The sequence below is a fragment of the Lampetra planeri genome, chromosome 11 (assembly GCF_965212315.1).
Source record: "Lampetra planeri chromosome 11, kcLamPlan1.2.h2, whole genome shotgun sequence".
Taxonomy (NCBI): Eukaryota; Metazoa; Chordata; class Hyperoartia; order Petromyzontiformes; family Petromyzontidae; genus Lampetra; species Lampetra planeri.
The window spans coordinates 163,471-182,375 of NC_136117.1; the positions used below are offsets into that span (position 1 = coordinate 163,471).

General features: G+C 53.7%; 1 protein-coding gene across 2 annotated transcripts in view; it reads left to right on the plus strand.

The window, feature by feature from the left end:
* The window catches only part of LOC144721174 (tektin-like protein 1), a 54,032-nt gene that overhangs the window by 23,633 nt on the left and 11,494 nt on the right, over positions 1–18,905 (plus strand). For both annotated transcript variants that reach the window (XM_078598559.1, XM_078598560.1), the window contains exons 5-7: positions 4,260–4,410; positions 7,739–7,905; positions 8,789–8,884. In XM_078598559.1, coding sequence (XP_078454685.1) covers positions 4,260–4,410; positions 7,739–7,905; positions 8,789–8,884 — 414 coding nt within the window. The remainder of the gene's footprint in view (positions 1–4,259; positions 4,411–7,738; positions 7,906–8,788; positions 8,885–18,905) is intronic.

The following is an 18,905-nucleotide window of genomic DNA, read 5'->3' on the forward strand; positions in this document are numbered from 1 at the left end:
GGGACTCATCCATCCTGGGGAGCGGATACGCGTCAGCCACAGAGATCTTATTCAGGCGACGGAAATCAACGCAGAATCGCAGGGACCCGTCCTGCTTCTTAACCAGCACAATAGGCGCTCCCCACGGGCTAGAGGAGGGCGAAATAATATCGGCTTCTAGCATATCGTTAACAGCCGACTGAACATGTTCCTTCTCCACGGGACTCAGTCGGAAGGGATTTAGCCTGACCGGCGCCGCATCGCCCGTTTCAATGTGATGGTGCAACAAATCCGTGCACCCAATGTCATACTTATGTTTACTGAATACATCAGAGAATTCAATGAGCAACTCGCGCAGCGCACCCAACTGCGCCGCCGACAAATCGTCCGAGGCGGCACATAACGAATGGACCCACTCAAGGTCTTCCCTTGGCTCAACGTTCCGCGCGGGGCTCGAGCCCACCTGCGCAACCAACCCATCATCCCCAGGGACCTGCGCCGCGTGAGCCAGCACGGTGCCCTGCGGAATGACAGCTGGTCGCGACCCCGCGTTCAAAACCATCACAAACGGATCCCTGTCAGCCCGCACCAAAGTGTGAGCCACCGATAAATCAAGACCCCCGACAGCCTTGTTAGAAGGACCCAAAAGCATACTCTGTCCCGAAGCCTCCCTCACCCATGGTTTCCGCAACCGGAGGGGAATCAACATCTGTGAACCCGGGGGCACTTGCACTGTCTGCGTCGCCACCGCTTGTATCGTAGCGCACGCCGTCCGAATGTCAGTAGGGCCCGTCAAAAATGAAATCCGGCGACCCGATGGCAGTTCAATGCATCGTTGATCGATAAGAATTTTAATGGGCATTTTAGCCAAAAAGTCAGTGCCCAAAAGACACGGAACTGCCAAAGAAGACGAAACGAAAACGGGCCCCGACAATTTGATATCTCCAATGCAAATGGACGCCCTAACCTGACCGATAATGCCCAACGATCCCCCATTAGCGGCGTAAAATGGCACATCCACTGGAAGCAGCGGACGACATTGGACTGGAAGAATATTATAAATGAGGTCCGATATAATAGTTGCCGATGCCCCCGTGTCCACTAACACCCTAATCTCAACCCCATCAATAGATCCCGTAACAACGGACGAACCCGCCGAAGCAGCCACAATTCTATGCCCCAATTCCGCCCATTCAATGTCTCCCTGGTCCCGGCCGAACCCCCCTCGCCGAACCGAATCCCCGAACCTTAACCGGCCCTCCTCCGCCGCAACGCGGCGTCCCATGTGTGCCGAATAAACAGGCCGAGCGTGTGAGGTGCCGCGACTTGCCGGGGATTGTAGAGATGACTTGGGCTCTCGGTCGTCGTCCAGCCGAGCTCCCATGGCGCGCTGCCGCGGAGCGCGGCACCCGGACGCCACGTGGCCCCGGAGGCCGCAGTTATAGCACGTGACGAGGGTCGGAGTAGATCTTGGTTGCTCCGACTTTCGGCCCGATCGCAGAGGCGACCGGGCCCCCGGCCTCCAGTCCCCTGGTCGTCCCGTGGCGAACGCCTCCTCTCGTGGGCTGACGACTTGGGGTTCGGCGACCACCAAACCCGGGGCTGCGACGACAGCAGCGTTGCAACCAACGCCTTGCTTCCGTTGTAGGGCCTCGTGCGCTTGAATACTCGTGGCGACTCTCAAAGAAGAAATATCAATCTCGTCAGCTGTGTTGATAGGGACCCCCAGGTCCTGCGCCAACTTGAGCAGCTGCTCCAAAACCATCGCGTCTTGGCCCTCCTCGTCCATCCGAGGGAACGCAGCATCAGCAAGAGCCAGCAACGCCGTGCGATAGGCCAGCGCGGTCTCCGTGGCCGCTTTCCGTCTTGCGTAGAACTGATGGCGGCATGTAGAGGGAGGCCCGTAGACCCTGGCCAACAAACCCAGCGCATCCTTCAGCGTGGAGCGGTCCGACTTCCGTGCAGCCCTGAAGGCCGCGAGCGCATCGTCGTCCAGCATGGCGGGCAATGCCCGCAGCGCCGTAGCATCGGACCACGCTGACATCTCTTGATGCGCCAAAAACCTTCGCTGAAATTGGCCCCAGTCTCCGCCTTCCGCCTTGAAGGCTGACAACGTGGGCAGGCGCTGCTGAAAAATGAAGTCATCCGCCTCGTGGTTCCTCTCCGCCTGTCCGTCGGTGTCTAAGATGGCGGCTCCAGCAGCAGACGTAAGATGGCGGACCCCCTCGCGCGCTGATGACGTCGATGCGCGCGCTTGGGAACCCACCACCACGTGGCGCTCGCCGTTCCCGCCAAAAGTAGGCCCAGGCGCAATGGCGGGAATCCCCCATTCGTTTTGGCGGGAATCTGCGGGGCGACCTTGTAAAATGTCCCCCACCCTCCCCGCTCCTCCCGACGAGCTGATCTCCGCCAAGATGGACGCGGCGGCGAGCAGCAGCTCCGCCAGTCGGGAGTGCGCCTCACGAAGCCCGGCGTCTGTCCCCGGTCGCTCGGCCGGCGCCGTCGACGGACCCTGCAGCGTGGGCAAGTCCTCTTCCTCACCCCCCGCCACCAGCGGCCCCGAGTCGTCCAGGTCTTCCTCGCGGTCAATCCCGTGGGTCCTACGGGTCTTCCTCGTCTCCATACTCGGAAGCACGTTTCACTTCTGACGCCAGATGAAGTATTGGAAAATGACGGCAGGAAACTCCTTGACGGGAACACACTTCTTTTATTAAATCTTGACTTGTAACAATACAACGCGTGGCCTCTCTTCTTCACAATGCGCTTCTCTTGACTCTGGATTCTGTGCTGCCGGCTCTCTGTGCCTCGTGTAGACTCCGCGCCTCGGCTACACTCCTCTCTCGCCTCGTGTAGACTCTGCGCCTCTGCTACACTCTCCACTCGCCTCGTGTAGACTTTGCATCTCTCTCTCTGGCTACACCGTATGCATACTCGGCTCGTGTAGACCTTCCTCTCTCGCTGGCTACACCGTATGCATACTCGGCTCGTGTAGACCGTTCTCTCTCGCTGGCTACACACTATACATCACTCAGCTCGTGTAGACCGTTCTCTCTCGCTGGCTACACACTATACATTACTCAGCTCGTGTAGACCGTTCTCTCTCGCTGGCTACACACTATACATTACTCAGCTCGTGTAGACCGTTCTCTCTCGCTGGCTACACACTATACATTACTCAGCTCGTGTAGACCGTTCCCTCTCGCTGGCTACACACTTATACCTTACTCTCCTCTACTCTCCATTACTCTCCATTACTCTCCATTACTCTCCATTACTCTCCTCTCCGGGCTCTATCTCTGCACCCTCGTCTTCATTCTTAGATGGTTCCACTTCTGCCCCTGCTCCTCTGTGCATCACCTTATATACCCCTTCTTCCCGGGAGACGGAGCGGATGCGGACCTCAACGTCGGCACCGCTCCTCAGTTACCCAATCCCCACGCGCTATCCCTACGATCCGGTTCCGCTCAGCGCGTGTTTCCACTCCCCGACCAATCACACCGCGCTGCTACCCGATCACTCCCTCTGGGCGCGTCACCGGCACACAGCCAATCAGCAGCACTACCCCCACCCGCGCACTGACGCCTGCTCCTCCCCGTCAGCGCGCGTCACCACACACACACCCGTACATACGCGCTGGCACACGACATATACACCCAGCGCGTATCACCACTACACATGCACTGCTCTTGTTGAGGAAAAGCCTAGTTACTGCTGCCTGAATGGATTGCCAGATATTCAATGGTGTTTTTTTGCAATTGAGCACAGAACTTTGCATTCCTTCCAGTCGTAATTTTTTTAAATTCGTTTAACAGTTTTAACTAACATCAAAACTAGTAAGAAAAGTGTTATTTTAAAAAGTAATTGGGCTCGGGCAGGATATAATCCTGACGAGAAGGGGTAGTGAGCGATGGTTAAGAATCACAATGGAGTTGCACTGAAGGAATGGAATGCGATCAAGGAGATGGAGTGATATAATCAGTTCGCGTGCTGGTGCTGGATGGATTCCTGCATCGCAGGATCCTGAGAGGTGGCAGTGGCATGGGGAGGTATTCATCCGGCAGTGGATTGGGCATGGCTGATAATGGTGATGAGCAGGTTTACTAAGATAGTACCTATTCGACTTGAAGGCACTACATTATTTGTAAATGTATATATTGCATGGTTGCACCTCCAATTAGCACGGTTGGCTACGTACGGTGCGAAAGAAGTTAGACATACATATGGACATTGCATTTATAACTACAGTGTTAATCTTTGAACTTGTTTTTCTCTCCATGCAGAACTTGGCCCTTTGCCGTAAGCGGTTGCTGGCGTGCATCTCTGAGAGGTCTTGTGTGCTAGACTTGATCGGTCACGCAACACCCAGTCGTCTAAGTCATACGACTCCTTCTGCCAAATGGAGCCCAGATCCTATTGGCCCACTGTCCCCAGGTATACACGTGGTATGGAACATGCAGATGTTTATGCACAAGTCGTAATAATAATTTGCTTTAGAGTAGCTTTCTTTATGCCGGGGTGTCTCACAGCTTTTAATACGTGAGAAGCACCTTACATCTCATCTCAAATACTTTAAGGGTACCCCCAGTGGCAGCAGTCTCTGGAGCACAAGGTGACTCAGCACCTCGCCTGCAAGAAGGCATTCGTATTGTCAGTCGGGGAGATTCTTGATATGTGTTTTCCAATGGAGTAATTCACTCCGTAATTTTGGGAATTTATAAATATATGTTTTACTATGATGCCAGCGCACATGGCCTACTCATTTCGAGTTACATTAGAGGATTTTTAACGTCCACTGTAAATTAAGCAGATGGTGTGTGGTAATATACCATGAAGGCACACCGCAGTATCAACCAGGGTGGCCTGCTAGGTTCAAACCATGAACCTCTGCAACAAGCACCAAACGTCCTGCTGGGCCATGTCACTACCAAATAGTACAGTACCATGTATTGGGAGTAATAATGTTACAGGACACACATGCCATGCCTTAATGTCATACGTCAAGAGTACTTACAACATCACACAGTGATTCAAGGGAGTACACAGTCCTGTGAGTCCAAAGAGTTGAGCGAGACCGGAGCCATATAATACAGCACAATATGACCAATAAGGGCCAATTACTTCTACATATATATAATTTACATTTGTATATCCGTTCATTTATCTATCATGCTCTTGAATTCCCAAACGCTGTGTGGGAGAACAAAATCCATAAAATATAAACAATTTCCCTTGCCGAGGACATTCCCAGGAAATTGTATAAAAGGTCTGTGAAGATGGATTATAAATGAATGTGACATTCCTTTATTATTGTTAACGAATGTGCTGAAACAGGTAAAACATTTATTAGTCAATGCCTGTGTCCTCTCCATTTGCGCTTAGGTTGAGTTGGGATTGTCCAGATTTGGCATGGAAATTCGTCAGTGCTTCTTCCACCACACACGCCATGGTTCTGGTTATGGCTGTGATTATAATATGGTTATGGTTGTGGTTAGAATATGGTTATGGTCGTGATTATAATGTGCTCATTATTGTGGTTATAATGTGGTAGTTGTGGTTATGGTTGTGCTTAAAATATGTTTACGTTTTTGGTTACGTGTTTGTGGTTATAATTTAGTTATGGTTGTGTTTTGAATAAGCTTATGGTTGTGGATAGCATGTGTCTGGTTGTGATTATTTAACGTGGTGATGGTTATAATGTGATGGTTGTGTTTATAATTTGTTAGTGATTATAATGTGGTTATTATGGTTGTGGTTAAAATGTAGTTTTGGTTGGGATTATATGCTCCTATTGTTGTTAGAATATGGTTATGGTTTTGGTTAGGTTATCATGGTTATGGTTATAATGTGGTTGTGGTTATGGTTATTTGGGTTGTGGTTATGTTGTGGATATTTTGTTCTGGATATATTGTAGTTCTGGTGGTAATGTGGTAGTTATAGTTGGTTATGTTTTGATTTTGGTAATGTAACTGTTGTTGTAATGTTGAAGTTATGTGGTTGTGCTTAGAAAGTTGTGGTTATGTTGTGGTCTCAATGGGGTTATAATGTGTTGTGGTTATAATGTGCCTGGTGTGGTTGTGCTTAAATTGTGGTTGTGGTTATATTTTGGCTGCTGTGGTTGTGATTCTGTGGTTGTTATGCTTGTGGTTGCAATGTGGTTATAGTTTTTAAGATGCAGGTTGTGGATATAGTTGTGGTTATATTGCAGCTATTGTGGTTATGTCTCTGTAGTTGTGGTTGATGGTTGTAGTTATAGTGTGGCTTTATTTGTGGTTGTAAAATAGTTGTACAACTGTTACTACTATTTATACACGTTGTGATAATATTAACAATATTTGTTTTAATTTGTTGTTGATGTTGATATATTATTGCTGTTGATGTTGATATGAACATTATTACTGTTGATAATGTCACAACATTGTTGATGTTGTTATGATATTGTTGTTGATTTAGAATTGACTAGTGAGTGTCATCAAGGAATCCATATAATTTGCAGTCACTTAAGTAATATCCTGCACAAATGCGTGGTAAGTGCTAGTACATAATAAATACATACAGGCAGACCTCGCTTGTCGCTGAACATGCGTTCCTGAAAAAGTGAGCACTCATCGAATAAGCGGTAAATGGGGTCATAATACCATTCTATATATGCAGATGCGTTCCCGACAGCGTTATTTCTTTTGTATGAGTAATATAAGAATAATTTATTATAACATCAGTAAGTATGATGTACTGTACTCATGAGTGCATTCTACTGCACCCCTACAAGACAGCGGTGAGAGGCGAGGTTGTTGGAGCTGCTGCTGCACTCCCAATCGCGGTCATTCTCAGTGAGGTTTATTTTAGGTGGAGCCTGAGAGACTTTATCCTGTTTTTGTGAGTTCTTATCTCACTAACATTGACATTTAAAAAATAAAAATAGATTTAAAAAAATGTAATTGTGACTACAAATCATGATAAAACTAAGCTCAACTATTTTTATTTTACCAGGCAAGGCCCACTGAGCTATATATCTCTTTTTTAGAAGCGACCTAGCCACAAATTGTAGCCTAATGAAGTGGCTTATCACGTGGAATTTTGTAGGAGCCAATCGAATCTCTGGGGGTGGGGTCTGGTTGGCTGAGAGCCATGCATCAGAGAATGATGGGGGTGGGTACATTTCCTCGACCAGCACTGCTGCGTATTCTCACAAAAATGTGTAGGTGCTTTACAGTATAGATGTTTTGATCTTACATTTTTTCGTAAACATTTTCTCCAGGACAAGGAGTGCTATAAAGAATCAGCATTCTACGGGGTCGCACTAGTGAGGTTTCCCTGTTAGTACATTTGGTTATTGTGACATTTTGTATTATACACAAAGGCACTATGGGTATGCTGTGTAAACCCAGCAAGGACCTGGGTTTGATTCCCAACTTTGATGCCTTTATGTGTGAAGTTATGATCAACCCCTGTCCTGTGTGGGTTTTCTCCAGGTTATCTGGTTTCATCCCATAAGCTAACAAAGCAATGTAAGAAGGGGTGTTAACTAAACATCCCAATGCTGAATTATTACCTGAAAATTAGTCAATTGGGATTATACATAGCAACATTACCCCCGACTCCACAGTCTTGGTCGGACCATCCAGACAAAGTATCTTGAGACTGACTGAGGCTACGCTGGGTAAGCAAACAATAATAATACAATACCACATTATAAATTATGTTCTCTGCATAATCTCCGATATGCACCTGTGGATAAAATCCTTGTGCCCACGTATGTCAGAGTGCGCCCGCGTGCTGGAAGAAGCTGCACAAGGTCAGAAGGAGGTGATGGCAATCCGCTCTGAGATTAGTCACGTGATCAAGAAGGTGGCTCACCTGCAGAGCAGAGCACGCCAGCGTGTGACACAAGGTTTGGGCCAGAAGCTAGTGGAGACCAACTGCCTCGCGGTAATCAGCGCAGCACATACCACACACAGAAACGTGCACAGCTCTCACACAGATAGTCATAATGACAATGATATGTCTTTGCCCTTTTTTTTGGGGTTGCCACAGTGACTCAGAGATGTTATTTCCCTCGCCTGGTATGCAGGAGGTCGAGGGTTCGATCCCGACCCTGCCGCCTGTATATTTGGAGTTTGCATGTTCTCTCTCCCTGTGGTCGCATGGATTTTCTCTGAGTCCTCCTGTTTTTTCTTCCACATTTAGAATTAACATCACACGTTTAGAGTATTTCACTGCTATTAATTTCTGCATGATAAGCCACTTCGTTAAGCTATAATTTGTGGCCAGGTCGCTTCTGGAAAAGAGCTATATAGCTCAGTGTGCCTTACCTGGTAAAAGAAAAATAGTTTAGTGTTAGCATCTCATAGTTCTTTACACACAAAATAAGCAAATTGCATCTCATCTGATCTCAAATATTGAAAGAGCTCCCCCAGTGGCAGCTGTCCCTGAGGCACAAGGTGACTCAGAATCTGGCCCTGTTGTAAGGCATTCTTGTGCTAGTGGGAGTGATATTGCTATACCTTATCCCAGTTGAATAATTTTTGGATCATTTTTCGAATTGGACAAAATCGGACCTTGACGCTGGCACACAATGGCCTCTTTTCAAATGACGTCATGAGATCTTTAACGTTCGTTGTGAAGCAAACTGCATAGTATGAATAATTCACACCAAAGAAATAACCAGGATTCGTTGACCACACGGAACGCACACACCTCTCAAGTGGATGGTGACTTACACTCTGTTAGTAGCTTGAATCCAGTTGTGCATTAAAAACATTGCAAAAAAGTAGAAATCATGAAACAATGATGGATGTCTTGTTTTTTCCAGCGAGCGCTGCAAGTGAGCGCAGGCCACACACGCATGGCAATCCACCAAGCACAGAGGTGGCATGCGGCGATCTCAACAGCACAGGGGTACATAGAGGTGAGCGTGCTCCCAGTCACGCACAAAGATACAAAAATCCCCCATGCAGCCTTTTGCAAGTGCTATTAGCAAGCACCTATTAAGGCTGGCATTACACACAGGGGGGGGGGGGGGGCACCATGCTGGCTGCCTTTGTCTCCCAAATGCTATTTTACACACTGCAATAGGTACTCATGTCGGTGTGAGTCGTCCTAGGGTAGGCCCAGGACTAGTTCAGATCTTTATCACCGATGTTGCTGTGAGTCAGAATCAAACTTGGACCACCGGGTCTGTAAAGCAGTGCCCTGACCACTGCACTACAGCTTCCCACTAGACACCCACGCAGTCACGTACACACACACATAGATGGACTAATTCACGTGATGAAGTTAGAAATGGCATTTGTACTGTAAATTCAGGCACAAAAATTACGAAAACAAACGTTTTAAGTCTTGGCTTTACACACTTATACTCTAAGCTGTTCTCATTCTAACTCCACTCAAAATATGTTCATTTATAATGAAAATTATTACTCTATCTACAGACCAGCAGAAGAATAATAGTGTAGTGTCAGAAGTCTCTTCTTCCTTCTCCTCGAGGCTTGTGTGTGTGTGTGCGGGTGGCGTGTGTCGCGCACACACTCAGTCGAAGACGAGGTGGTCGCAGAAGGCACGGTCCTTCCCTTTTATTGTGTTCACGCCACCAACTCCAGCCCCCTATCTCACGACCACGTTACCATACGACCCGGCCCAGACACGACCCTGTCTGCGTTGCACCAACGGCGTCGACCGAGACAACCAACTACTGTCCGGCCGCGTAAAGATTGGGCGAAGGCGGCAGCGAGGACAGCGACGACGAGTTCACTCCCAGAACCGGCATCCTGGAGCTTTTGTAATTTTCTTTGAGGTGCACCGAGTGAGCCAGGGGAAGAGACGGGTACTTGTTACCATTATGGAGCAGCACGGCTTTGAGGCTCCTGGATGAGCTATCAATGAAGAGGCGCCACTCACTTTGGTTACAGGTGATTCCGATTGCCTCAAACAGACTGGTCACATTGTGGCCGAAGCAGAGCCCATCTTGACGGGTGAAGAAGCTGCAAAAAGGTTTGTGATGCTTCCTCTGATCTGCGACTTGCACAAAAGCTCGGAATTGGACTTGGTGAGACCAAGATCTCTGATCAAGTTTTTTGAGGTTTTTTTGGTTGGGGTAGTGTAATGCAAGCAAGGAATGAGGGGGCGGAGTCTGGGTCACGTGAGGAGAAGGAGGAGTCAGGGTCACGTGAGAGAGAGGATTTAGGGGGAGAACCGGAAGGGATCTGGGAGTTGAGAAGGAGTGGAAACAGGAGGAGGCCACGCTGGGCAGTGGCGAGAGGGTGGCGCGATTGCCACGTGGTGGAAGGCCACGGCACCGTCGGCCAGCGGTGTACGTGGGGCACAGCAGAGCTAGTGGAGTGTGGGAAGCCAGCCGGGCGTGAAGAGCTGGCAGAGTGTGCGGGGCACACAGAGCGGCAGTGGGGCTGCAGAGCGGAGCAGCGGTGTGGCTGCAGACGGAGCAGCGGTGTAGCTGCAGAGCAGAGCAGCAGTGTGGCTGCAGGGTGTACGGTGGAGGAGGTGCAGGTCTGAGCGAGGACGCCGTAGGGGCGAGAGAGAGACGAGAACCCGAATAAAGGACAACGGAGATCTACACTGGTGAAGAGTCCTTTTATTACATTGGTGTCGGAAGTGAAACGGCATGTCAAAACAGCTCAGAAGAAAGAACGTCCCTGCACTATCTTCTGTACCATCTTTTGATGACGATCTTCCTCCGGCGGTGGCGCTAACGACGATGGAGGGAGGAGGCGACGCAGGGACGAGCGACGCGACGGGGGTGCAGGACGTTGCCGGCTCAGGAGGTCCGTCCGCGTTGGTGGACGCCGACGGAGGATGGCGACACGTGGCGGCCCAACTTGAGTCGCTGAAGGCTGTTTTAACGCAGTTATGCACCCTTGTGACGCCCACGACGAGTTCGGGGAGGCCAAGCGGGGACCATCCGACTGGGGCCTTGCCGACGCAGTCGGCCCTCTCCGACACGCGGCACGAAACCGCCATCTTGGGCGTGGCTGGGGAGGAACGGCGGGAAGCCGCCATCTTGCGCCCTCCACCGCGGGGAGCCGCCATTTTGAACACGTTGCGGAGTGACGCCATCTTGTCGCTGCCGCTCGAATCATCATCGACGGAAGACGGCGGAGCAGGGACCCGCAGCCATCGTCTAACAACTATGAAAGAGTTCTCCATCGGCGGAGATTGGAGCGCATTCGCCTGCCGTTTTAAAGCGGCTGTACGATCCGCGAAATGGACGGACGCGGAAGCATTGGAGGTTCTGCCAACTCTTCTTGACGACGAGTCCGTCAGGTTCTTCCGCTCCATCAAGGCCGAAAAGAAGAGGACGCTACAGGGGGTGTTTGAAGAAATGGCGGAGGCGTATGAACCCCCGGACGATGCTCATCATAGGTTCGTGCAGCGACAACGGGCACCTGAAGAATCGCCGGTGGCTTTCCGGGGAGCCGTGCTGGAGCTGGCTATGGCCGCGTATCCGGAGACGGAGCCCGATTTGTTGGAACCCCTGATATTGGGGAAGATGTTGGAGTTATCCAGGGACTTGGGCATCCCCATGCCGGTGTGCGGGCACGATAAGTTAACGTCCCGTGCGGCGGCTAAGTGCCTGGATGCCCAATTTAGCCTTCGACGGTGGAAACAGGTGTCAGCTTGGACGGGGGGCCCCTCGGTCGAAGGCGGTGCGACAGGATGGGACCTGAAGAAGGCTGTCTACGTTCGGGACGACAGGGGACCTGAGGAGTTGACGGCAGCATCCACCCAGTGGCCTGCTCGAGGGGGAGCGGGGTTGCGCTCCGGGCCGCCGGCGCGGGAGCGCCAAGACAGAGGGGGTGCTGCACGGCGAACCGACTTGGCGTGTTTCCGCTGCGGCCGTAAAGGCCACTTCGCCAGAGATTGTTGGGCTCGCATTCTGCTGCTGCCCCAGCAGGAGGCCTCGATCACGGACGCGACGCGGCAGGACCATCCAGGACAGACGAACCGGCCGTGAAACTGGCGGATGCAGCCAATCCTGCTCCGGGTGGGCCTACCACGGCGACGGGGACACTTGACCCCGCTGCCCCTCCAACCCCACCACGGACGCGATTGCGGGAGACCCCGGCGACGGGTCTCTCTGGGGAACGGGACTTTGGTGTTGACGGGCCTCCAACAGCGGCGGGCGGTTCCGATCCCGTCGCTCTTAAAACCCTGTCGCGGTCATGGTCTGTGGGGGGGCCGCCTCCCGTTCGGGACGGGCCGGCGACCCGCACGCGTTCCAAGTCTTTTTCCTTTCGTTAATTATTGTTCTTGTTGTTGTTGTTCGTTAATTGTTGTTCTTGTTGTTGTGTTGTTATAATCTCCGTTGTCTGGTGATGCCCGATGGTTGTGAATTGCTCGCATTATTTTGTTCTCTTGCAGCCGGGACGGCTGGGTTTTTCATCAGGAGGGGGGTCATGTAATGCGAGCAAGGAATGAGGGGGCGGAGTCTGGGTCACGTGAGGAGAAGGAGGAGTCAGGGTCACGTGAGAGAGAGGATTTAGGGGGAGAACCGGAAGGGATCTGGGAGTTGAGAAGGAGTGGAAACAGGAGGAGGCCACGCTGGGCAGTGGCGAGAGGGTGGCGCGATTGCCACGTGGTGGGAGGCCACGGCACCGTCGGCCAGCGGTGTACGTGGGGCACAGCAGAGCTAGTGGAGTGTGGGAAACCAGCCGGGCGTGAAGAGCTGGCAGAGTGTGCGGGGCACACAGAACGGCAGTGGGGCTGCAGAGCGGAGCAGCGGTGTGGCTGCAGACGGAGCAGCGGTGTAGCTGCAGAGCGGAGCAGCAGTGTGGCTGCAGGGTGTACGGTGGAGGAGGTGCGGGTCTGAGTGAGGACGCCGTAGGGGCGAGAGAGAGACGAGAACCCGAATAAAGGACAACGGAGATCTACACTGGTGAAGAGTCCTTTTATTACAGTAGTATGGGTTTCTCTCCTCAGCTCCACCTCTGAAATTGTCATCTGGATCTACAACATCTTCCTCACACTCTGACTTGCTGCTCTCTTCTAAAGACGGCTGCTCTCTCTCCAGAAGAGTGGGTACGGGGAGCTTATGGCAGTGTGGCACCGGGGCGATAGATGAAGGAAGGTCCAGATATGTGATAGCAGGTGCATTCTTTCCAGTCCTACGTTTGGAAGGGTCGACCATGCAGAAGCAGCAGTTGCTTGAGTGGTCAGTGGGTTTCTGTCAAATTCTTGGGATAGCGAACTTCATGGCTCTCTTTTCCCCTCTGTACCATCCTACAAAAATACATGTATTTCACCCATGACTAATGTGTAAGAGATTCTCACAACATTTTGCATATAAGATATATTTTTTTCAATAACATTTAAAATTGTAAAATTATTTTAAAATTAAAAACTTGTACAATTTAATTTTTTTAAACAAATTTTATAACAAAATTCCGAGCAACAATTGTCCATCTTACCCTCCAGAGTTTTATTGCATTGCTCGCATGGGAAATGAGGTGCCCAGGGTTTGTCTCGATCCCCGACAAGCATGCCGTAATATCCTAAATATGCCTTGTGGGCCTCACACATCTTAGCAGATGCTGCCAAAGAGTACTTTTTCGCTCTTGTCTTGATAAATTGGCCACAGACATAGCAAAATGCGTCTTTCGGATGCTTGCAGCCACTTGATGCCATTTCAGAAAAATGCAAATATGTGTTAAGTAGTTGTTGCTGTTGTAGACGGAGGTACTCGGAGACGGAGGTGAGTTAGGGGCTTCCGCCAGGGTTTATTAACAGGTATCACTATAAGGGTTCCCTCTTCACCCCTTCCACTATCCCCGTTCCTCCAGTGACCCCGCTTACGTCACGGGGTCTCCCTTAAATACCCTCTGAGGCGAGACGTCACGTGCACTGCCCGGCGCGTGCGACCCCACGTCCCGTGATGTCACAGCACCGGACAGCGCACGCGACGCCACCACTCTCCTCTACTCCTCTACATCACCCCCCCCCGTGAAAAAAAACAGCCGACCCGGCTGCAAGCACCCCGCAAGCGGGGCCCCACACCGGACCGAAGACCGAATATTCACGAGTTCGTGTGCCTGAAGGTATAACCGGCTGCTAGAAACTAAACCTTAGGGCAGCACGGCCCCTCAAGCAGAACAGCAACAACAAAAAACAAGACAAATAGACCCCGAAGGCCTCATCCGCCGGATAGCGCCGAACGGGCGCCAGGGGCTGGGCCCGCTGAACGGCCATCAGGGCCGTCACCGGAGCCGCATCCCCCTCGAGCGGGTATGCGCTGCTGGCCCGCTCCCCCGTATGATGTCCGTCTCCCATGCAGGTGGCCCGTCAGCGGGCAACAGGCCCACCGCCGTGGCCTCCGGTGACCGGGGGGTCTCTGTCGGCCTCACTCGGGAGGGGCCTGGGGGCACACACACAGGTCGGACGTCACCTCCGTCAGCGAGACCCGGCCGGTCAGGCACGCCGGACACATCATCAGCCGGCCGCTCCGGAATTGGGGGTGGATCCCCCAGGGTAGATGGAACATAACGTTTGAGCCGGGACGGGTGCACTATCCACTGCCGGCGACCGAACCGAATCCGGACGCATTGCGGCCGGCGGACCTCCACAACCTCCACAGGGCCCTGCCAAGGGCGATGCAATTTGGCCGATGTGCCAACGGGGACCTGGGGACAATGCAGCCACGCTTTTTGACCCGCTATCCACGGGAGGCCAGCTGCCTGGTGTTTGGGCAGCCGCTCATTAGCCGCCTGCCGGCTTGCGGAATTCTCGGCAGCGGCCTGTCGCGCCTCGCGCAGCCGGTCAAGCGCGACCTTCAAAGGGGTCGGCACCGCCGACCCCTTCTTGGAGGAGCCAATGTCCATCTGGACGTGCACCGGGGGCTCCGGTTCCCTACCGTACATCAAATAAAAAGGCGAAAATCCCGTGGAGGCATGAGGGGCCAACCGATACGCCGCCAAGACCCCCGGGACGAACAGGTCCCAGTCTGACTGGGACGTGTTCACCTGGTGGCACAGCATGGACGTAAGGGTGCGGTTCAAGCGCTCTACCATCCCGTCTGACTGGGGGTGGTAGGGCGAGGTGCGGATTTTCTTGGTGCCAAGGAGGTCACACACCTCCTTGAGCAACCTAGACGAGAAATTCCGCCCCTGGTCAGTCAACAATTGTTCCGGCGCGCCCTTGTCAAACACGTACCCCTGGACGAAGGCCTCGGTGATAGAAGAGGCCAACTGATCGACCAAAGGCCATGCCATGGGCCAACGTGTGAGGTACTCAACGCCCACCAAGAGGTATTTGTGGCCCCGTTGGGATGCAGGGAATGGCCCCAAAATGTCGAGCGCCACGAGCTCATTAACGCGAGAAACCCGGATGGACTGCAGCGGGGCCCGGTCCCGGACAACTGGGGCCTTCCTCCGCGCGCAGTCGTGGCAACCCTTTAAAATCAGTGCCACGTCACCTTCAACACCCGGCCAGTAATAGTCCCGCTTAAGGGTCAATAAGGTCTTGTGGTAGCCAAGGTGCATAAGCTTCTCGTGAATGGCTCGGGTTAATTTACCACGCAGGCTAGTGGGCACAACCACACAATAGCGTTCCAATTGGGCATCCCAACGCATGAGTAGTCCGTCATGCACGGCGATCTCCAGGGCAGCCGACGAAGCTGAGCTCCGGGCCTTATGTCCGACACGGCGCCGTAGCTTCAGCAGAGAGGAATCCTCCATCTGCAAGCCGGACCATACCTCCCGGGGAAGTCCAAGGCCGAAATCCGCGGGCGACGCCGCACCTGGAGGGGTGTCCGCCTCGGCCGACGCGACCAACTGGGCCGCGGCGTCCCCTGGGGCCTTGCAACGGCTAGAGCCCAGGGCGCAAGCACACCCACCGCCTGCCGGCAATCGGGATAAACCGTCCGCATTTCCATGCTGTGTCCCCTTCCTGTGGATTACATCAAAGGGGTAATCCTGGAGCACTTCGAGCCAGCGAGACAGCTGACTCGAGGGCTGACTAATCTTCAGCGAATATTGCAGGGCCGCGTGGTCGGTTCGGACCGTAAACAGCCTACCGTACAAATATGGTCTATACAACTGAACAAAATAAACTATGGCCAAAAGTTCCCTCCGGGTCACACAATATCGCTGTTCCGTCGAGGACAGAACGCGACTGCCATAGGCTACCACCCTCTCAACCCCGTCGACCACCTGGGCCAGGACAGCCCCAATTCCCGTGTCGCTGGCATCGGTATCGAGCAGGAAGGGTTTCGTAAAATCCGGGTACCCCAAGGGCGGCGCATCCGCCAAGGCCGTGCGAAGCGCCGCAAAAGCCGCCTCCTCCTCCGCGCCCCAGTGAAACCTTTGGCCTTTGGCGGAAAGGGCGTGCAGTGGCTTCGCAATGGTCGCAAAATCGCGGACAAACCGGCGATAGTACGATGCGAAGCCAACGAAGCTACGCACCTCCGCGACAGATGTGGGAGTCGGCCACGTCCGGACACAAGCCGTTTTATCCGGGTCCGTGGCGACACCTGACGTGCTAACAATGTGTCCCAAATACCTCACCGATGGTTGTAGCAAGTGGCATTTCTGGGGTTTGAATTTCAAGCCAGCAGCACGCACTTTGACGAACACCGCCTCAAGGCGTTGCAAGTGCTCGCCAAACGTACGGCCAAAAACAATAACGTCATCCAAGTAGATTAGACAAGACTCCCACTGCAGCCCCGCCAAGACCATCTCCATGAGACGCTGGAAGGTGGCCGGGGCCGAATGGAGACCCATAGGAAGCCGATTGAACTCGAACAACCCCTGGGGTGTGCGGAACGCTGTTTTGGGTCTAGAGGCCTCATCCAGTGGCAATTGCCAGAAGCCGGAGAGCAAATCTAAAGTCGAAAAGAACCGCGCGCCCGAGAGGGCGTCCAGGGAATCATCCATGCGAGGCAATGGATATGCATCAGCCACCGAGATCTTGTTCAATCTACGAAAATCGACGCAGAACCGGAGACTCCCGTCCCGTTTCTTGACTAGCACAATGGGGGCACCCCAAGGGCTAGTAGATGGGGAGATGATGTCCGCCGCCAACATTTCCTCGACAGCCGAGCGGACATGATCTTTTTCCGCTGGGCTAAAGCGGTGGGAATTAAGTCGAATAGGGGCCGCGTCGCCCGTGTCTATGTGGTGGTCCAAAAGAGTAGTGCGACCCAGATCAAACTTACTTTGGCTGAATACATCGGTGAACCGCTCGATGAGGTCGCGGAGTTGCCGACGTTCCCCGGAGGACAACGAGGCATTCTCGTCGCACAACGTGGCAATCCATGATGCGTCGGGGTCCCCCGTGCGCATCACGCCCGCCACGACCCCTCCATCCGGGGCAGCGCTCTCGGGTGGAGGAGCCGGGGTCGCGTGTGCCAAAACGGCGCCGGCCGGGACTACGACCGGCAAGGGTCCCGAATTGAGGACCTGCAAAAAAAGGTCCTGGCCCCCCGACACGGCTGTCAAGGCGCCCACCAACCCCTTCGTCCTTGAAAAGTAGCTTGACGGGGACAGGAGGATACCCGTCTCCGTGGAGCCCATTTCGAGCGGTTTGCGCAACCTAAGGGGTATCAGGATTTGTGACGCCGGTGGTACGGTCACCGGCACTTTATTCAAGGCCCGTACACCGGCGACCAAGGGAGACAGGACGGTAGGCGATTGTAGGAATTTCAGCCGCCTCCCTGACGGCATTTCCACACAGCCCTGGTCAACGAGAATTCGGATGGGCATCCTAGACAAAAAGTCGGTCCCCAAGAGGCATGGCACTGCCAAGGTCCTGGAGACCAAAATCGGCCCGGCCAACTCAATCTCGTCAACCCGAACCGACGCTACAACGTGGCCCAAGATGCCCAAACTGCCGCCGTTCGCGGCGACACAAGCCCCGCGAACCGGCCTTAACGGACCCACGCTGCGGGGTAGCAGCCCAAAAATGGCCTCCGAAATAATGGTGGCCGATGCCCCCGTATCCACCAGGAGGCGAACGTGCACCCCTTGCACATATCCTGCCACCGCTGAGGAGCCGGCAGCTGCCGCCACCATCCTATGCGCAAGTGCATCCCAGTGGCGGGTCTGTCTGGGCCATTGAGGGGGTGATGACGATGGTGCACCCGACCCTTCGAGGACAACCCCATGACGATGGGTCCTAGCCCCGCTAGATGCATGAGGTGAAGGGAGCGGCCGCGCAGATGATGCGTCGCGACTCGCCTGGGGCCCCGGACCCGATGCCAAGGAGGGTCTAGGAGAAGGTGGAGTCCCTTTTCCAAAGGCCCCCGGGGCATTCCGGCAGCCCCGCTCAATGTGGCCCCGCTGACCACAGCGGAAGCAGGCCACCGTGTCCGCCTCCTGTGGACGGGAAGGTCCCGGCCGCCCCCGCTGCTCCGGACGGCGACCACCCGCCCCCCTTCCTCGACGATCGGGCACCGCCAGGGCCGCGAGGGTGTCCACCCCCTGAGAGGTGACCCCCCCGTCCGGCGCCGGGACCCCCGCACACGCCGCCATCTGAGGCCGTTGGCGGAGGGAGAGGTGCGCCTGAATGTTTTCGGCGACCGCCAAGGATGTGATCTGCCGATCATTGTTGATTGACAGAGCAATTCCTAGCTCCCTTGCCAGGTCAAGCAGCTTCCCCAAGGCCATAGAATCAAGTGCCCTGCCGTACAGGTCAGGGTATGCAGCCTGTGCCAGGGCCAGGAGCGAGCAGCGGAAGGCCAGCGGCAGTTCCCCCTCCTCCCGCCGCCGCAATGAAAACTTTAGCTGCGCGGTGGACGGCGGCTCAAAAACGTTGGCCATTTGGATATAGGCCGCCGGGAGTGTAGCCCGATTGGCCGGATGGATGGACTTGAAGGCCTGCAGAGCCCTTTCGTCCAAGCAGGTCGGAAGCGCCGGCAAGGCCTCCTCCATGGACCAGCCGACCGACATGTATGCCGCGTCGAACCGGTCCTGGAAGGCCGACCA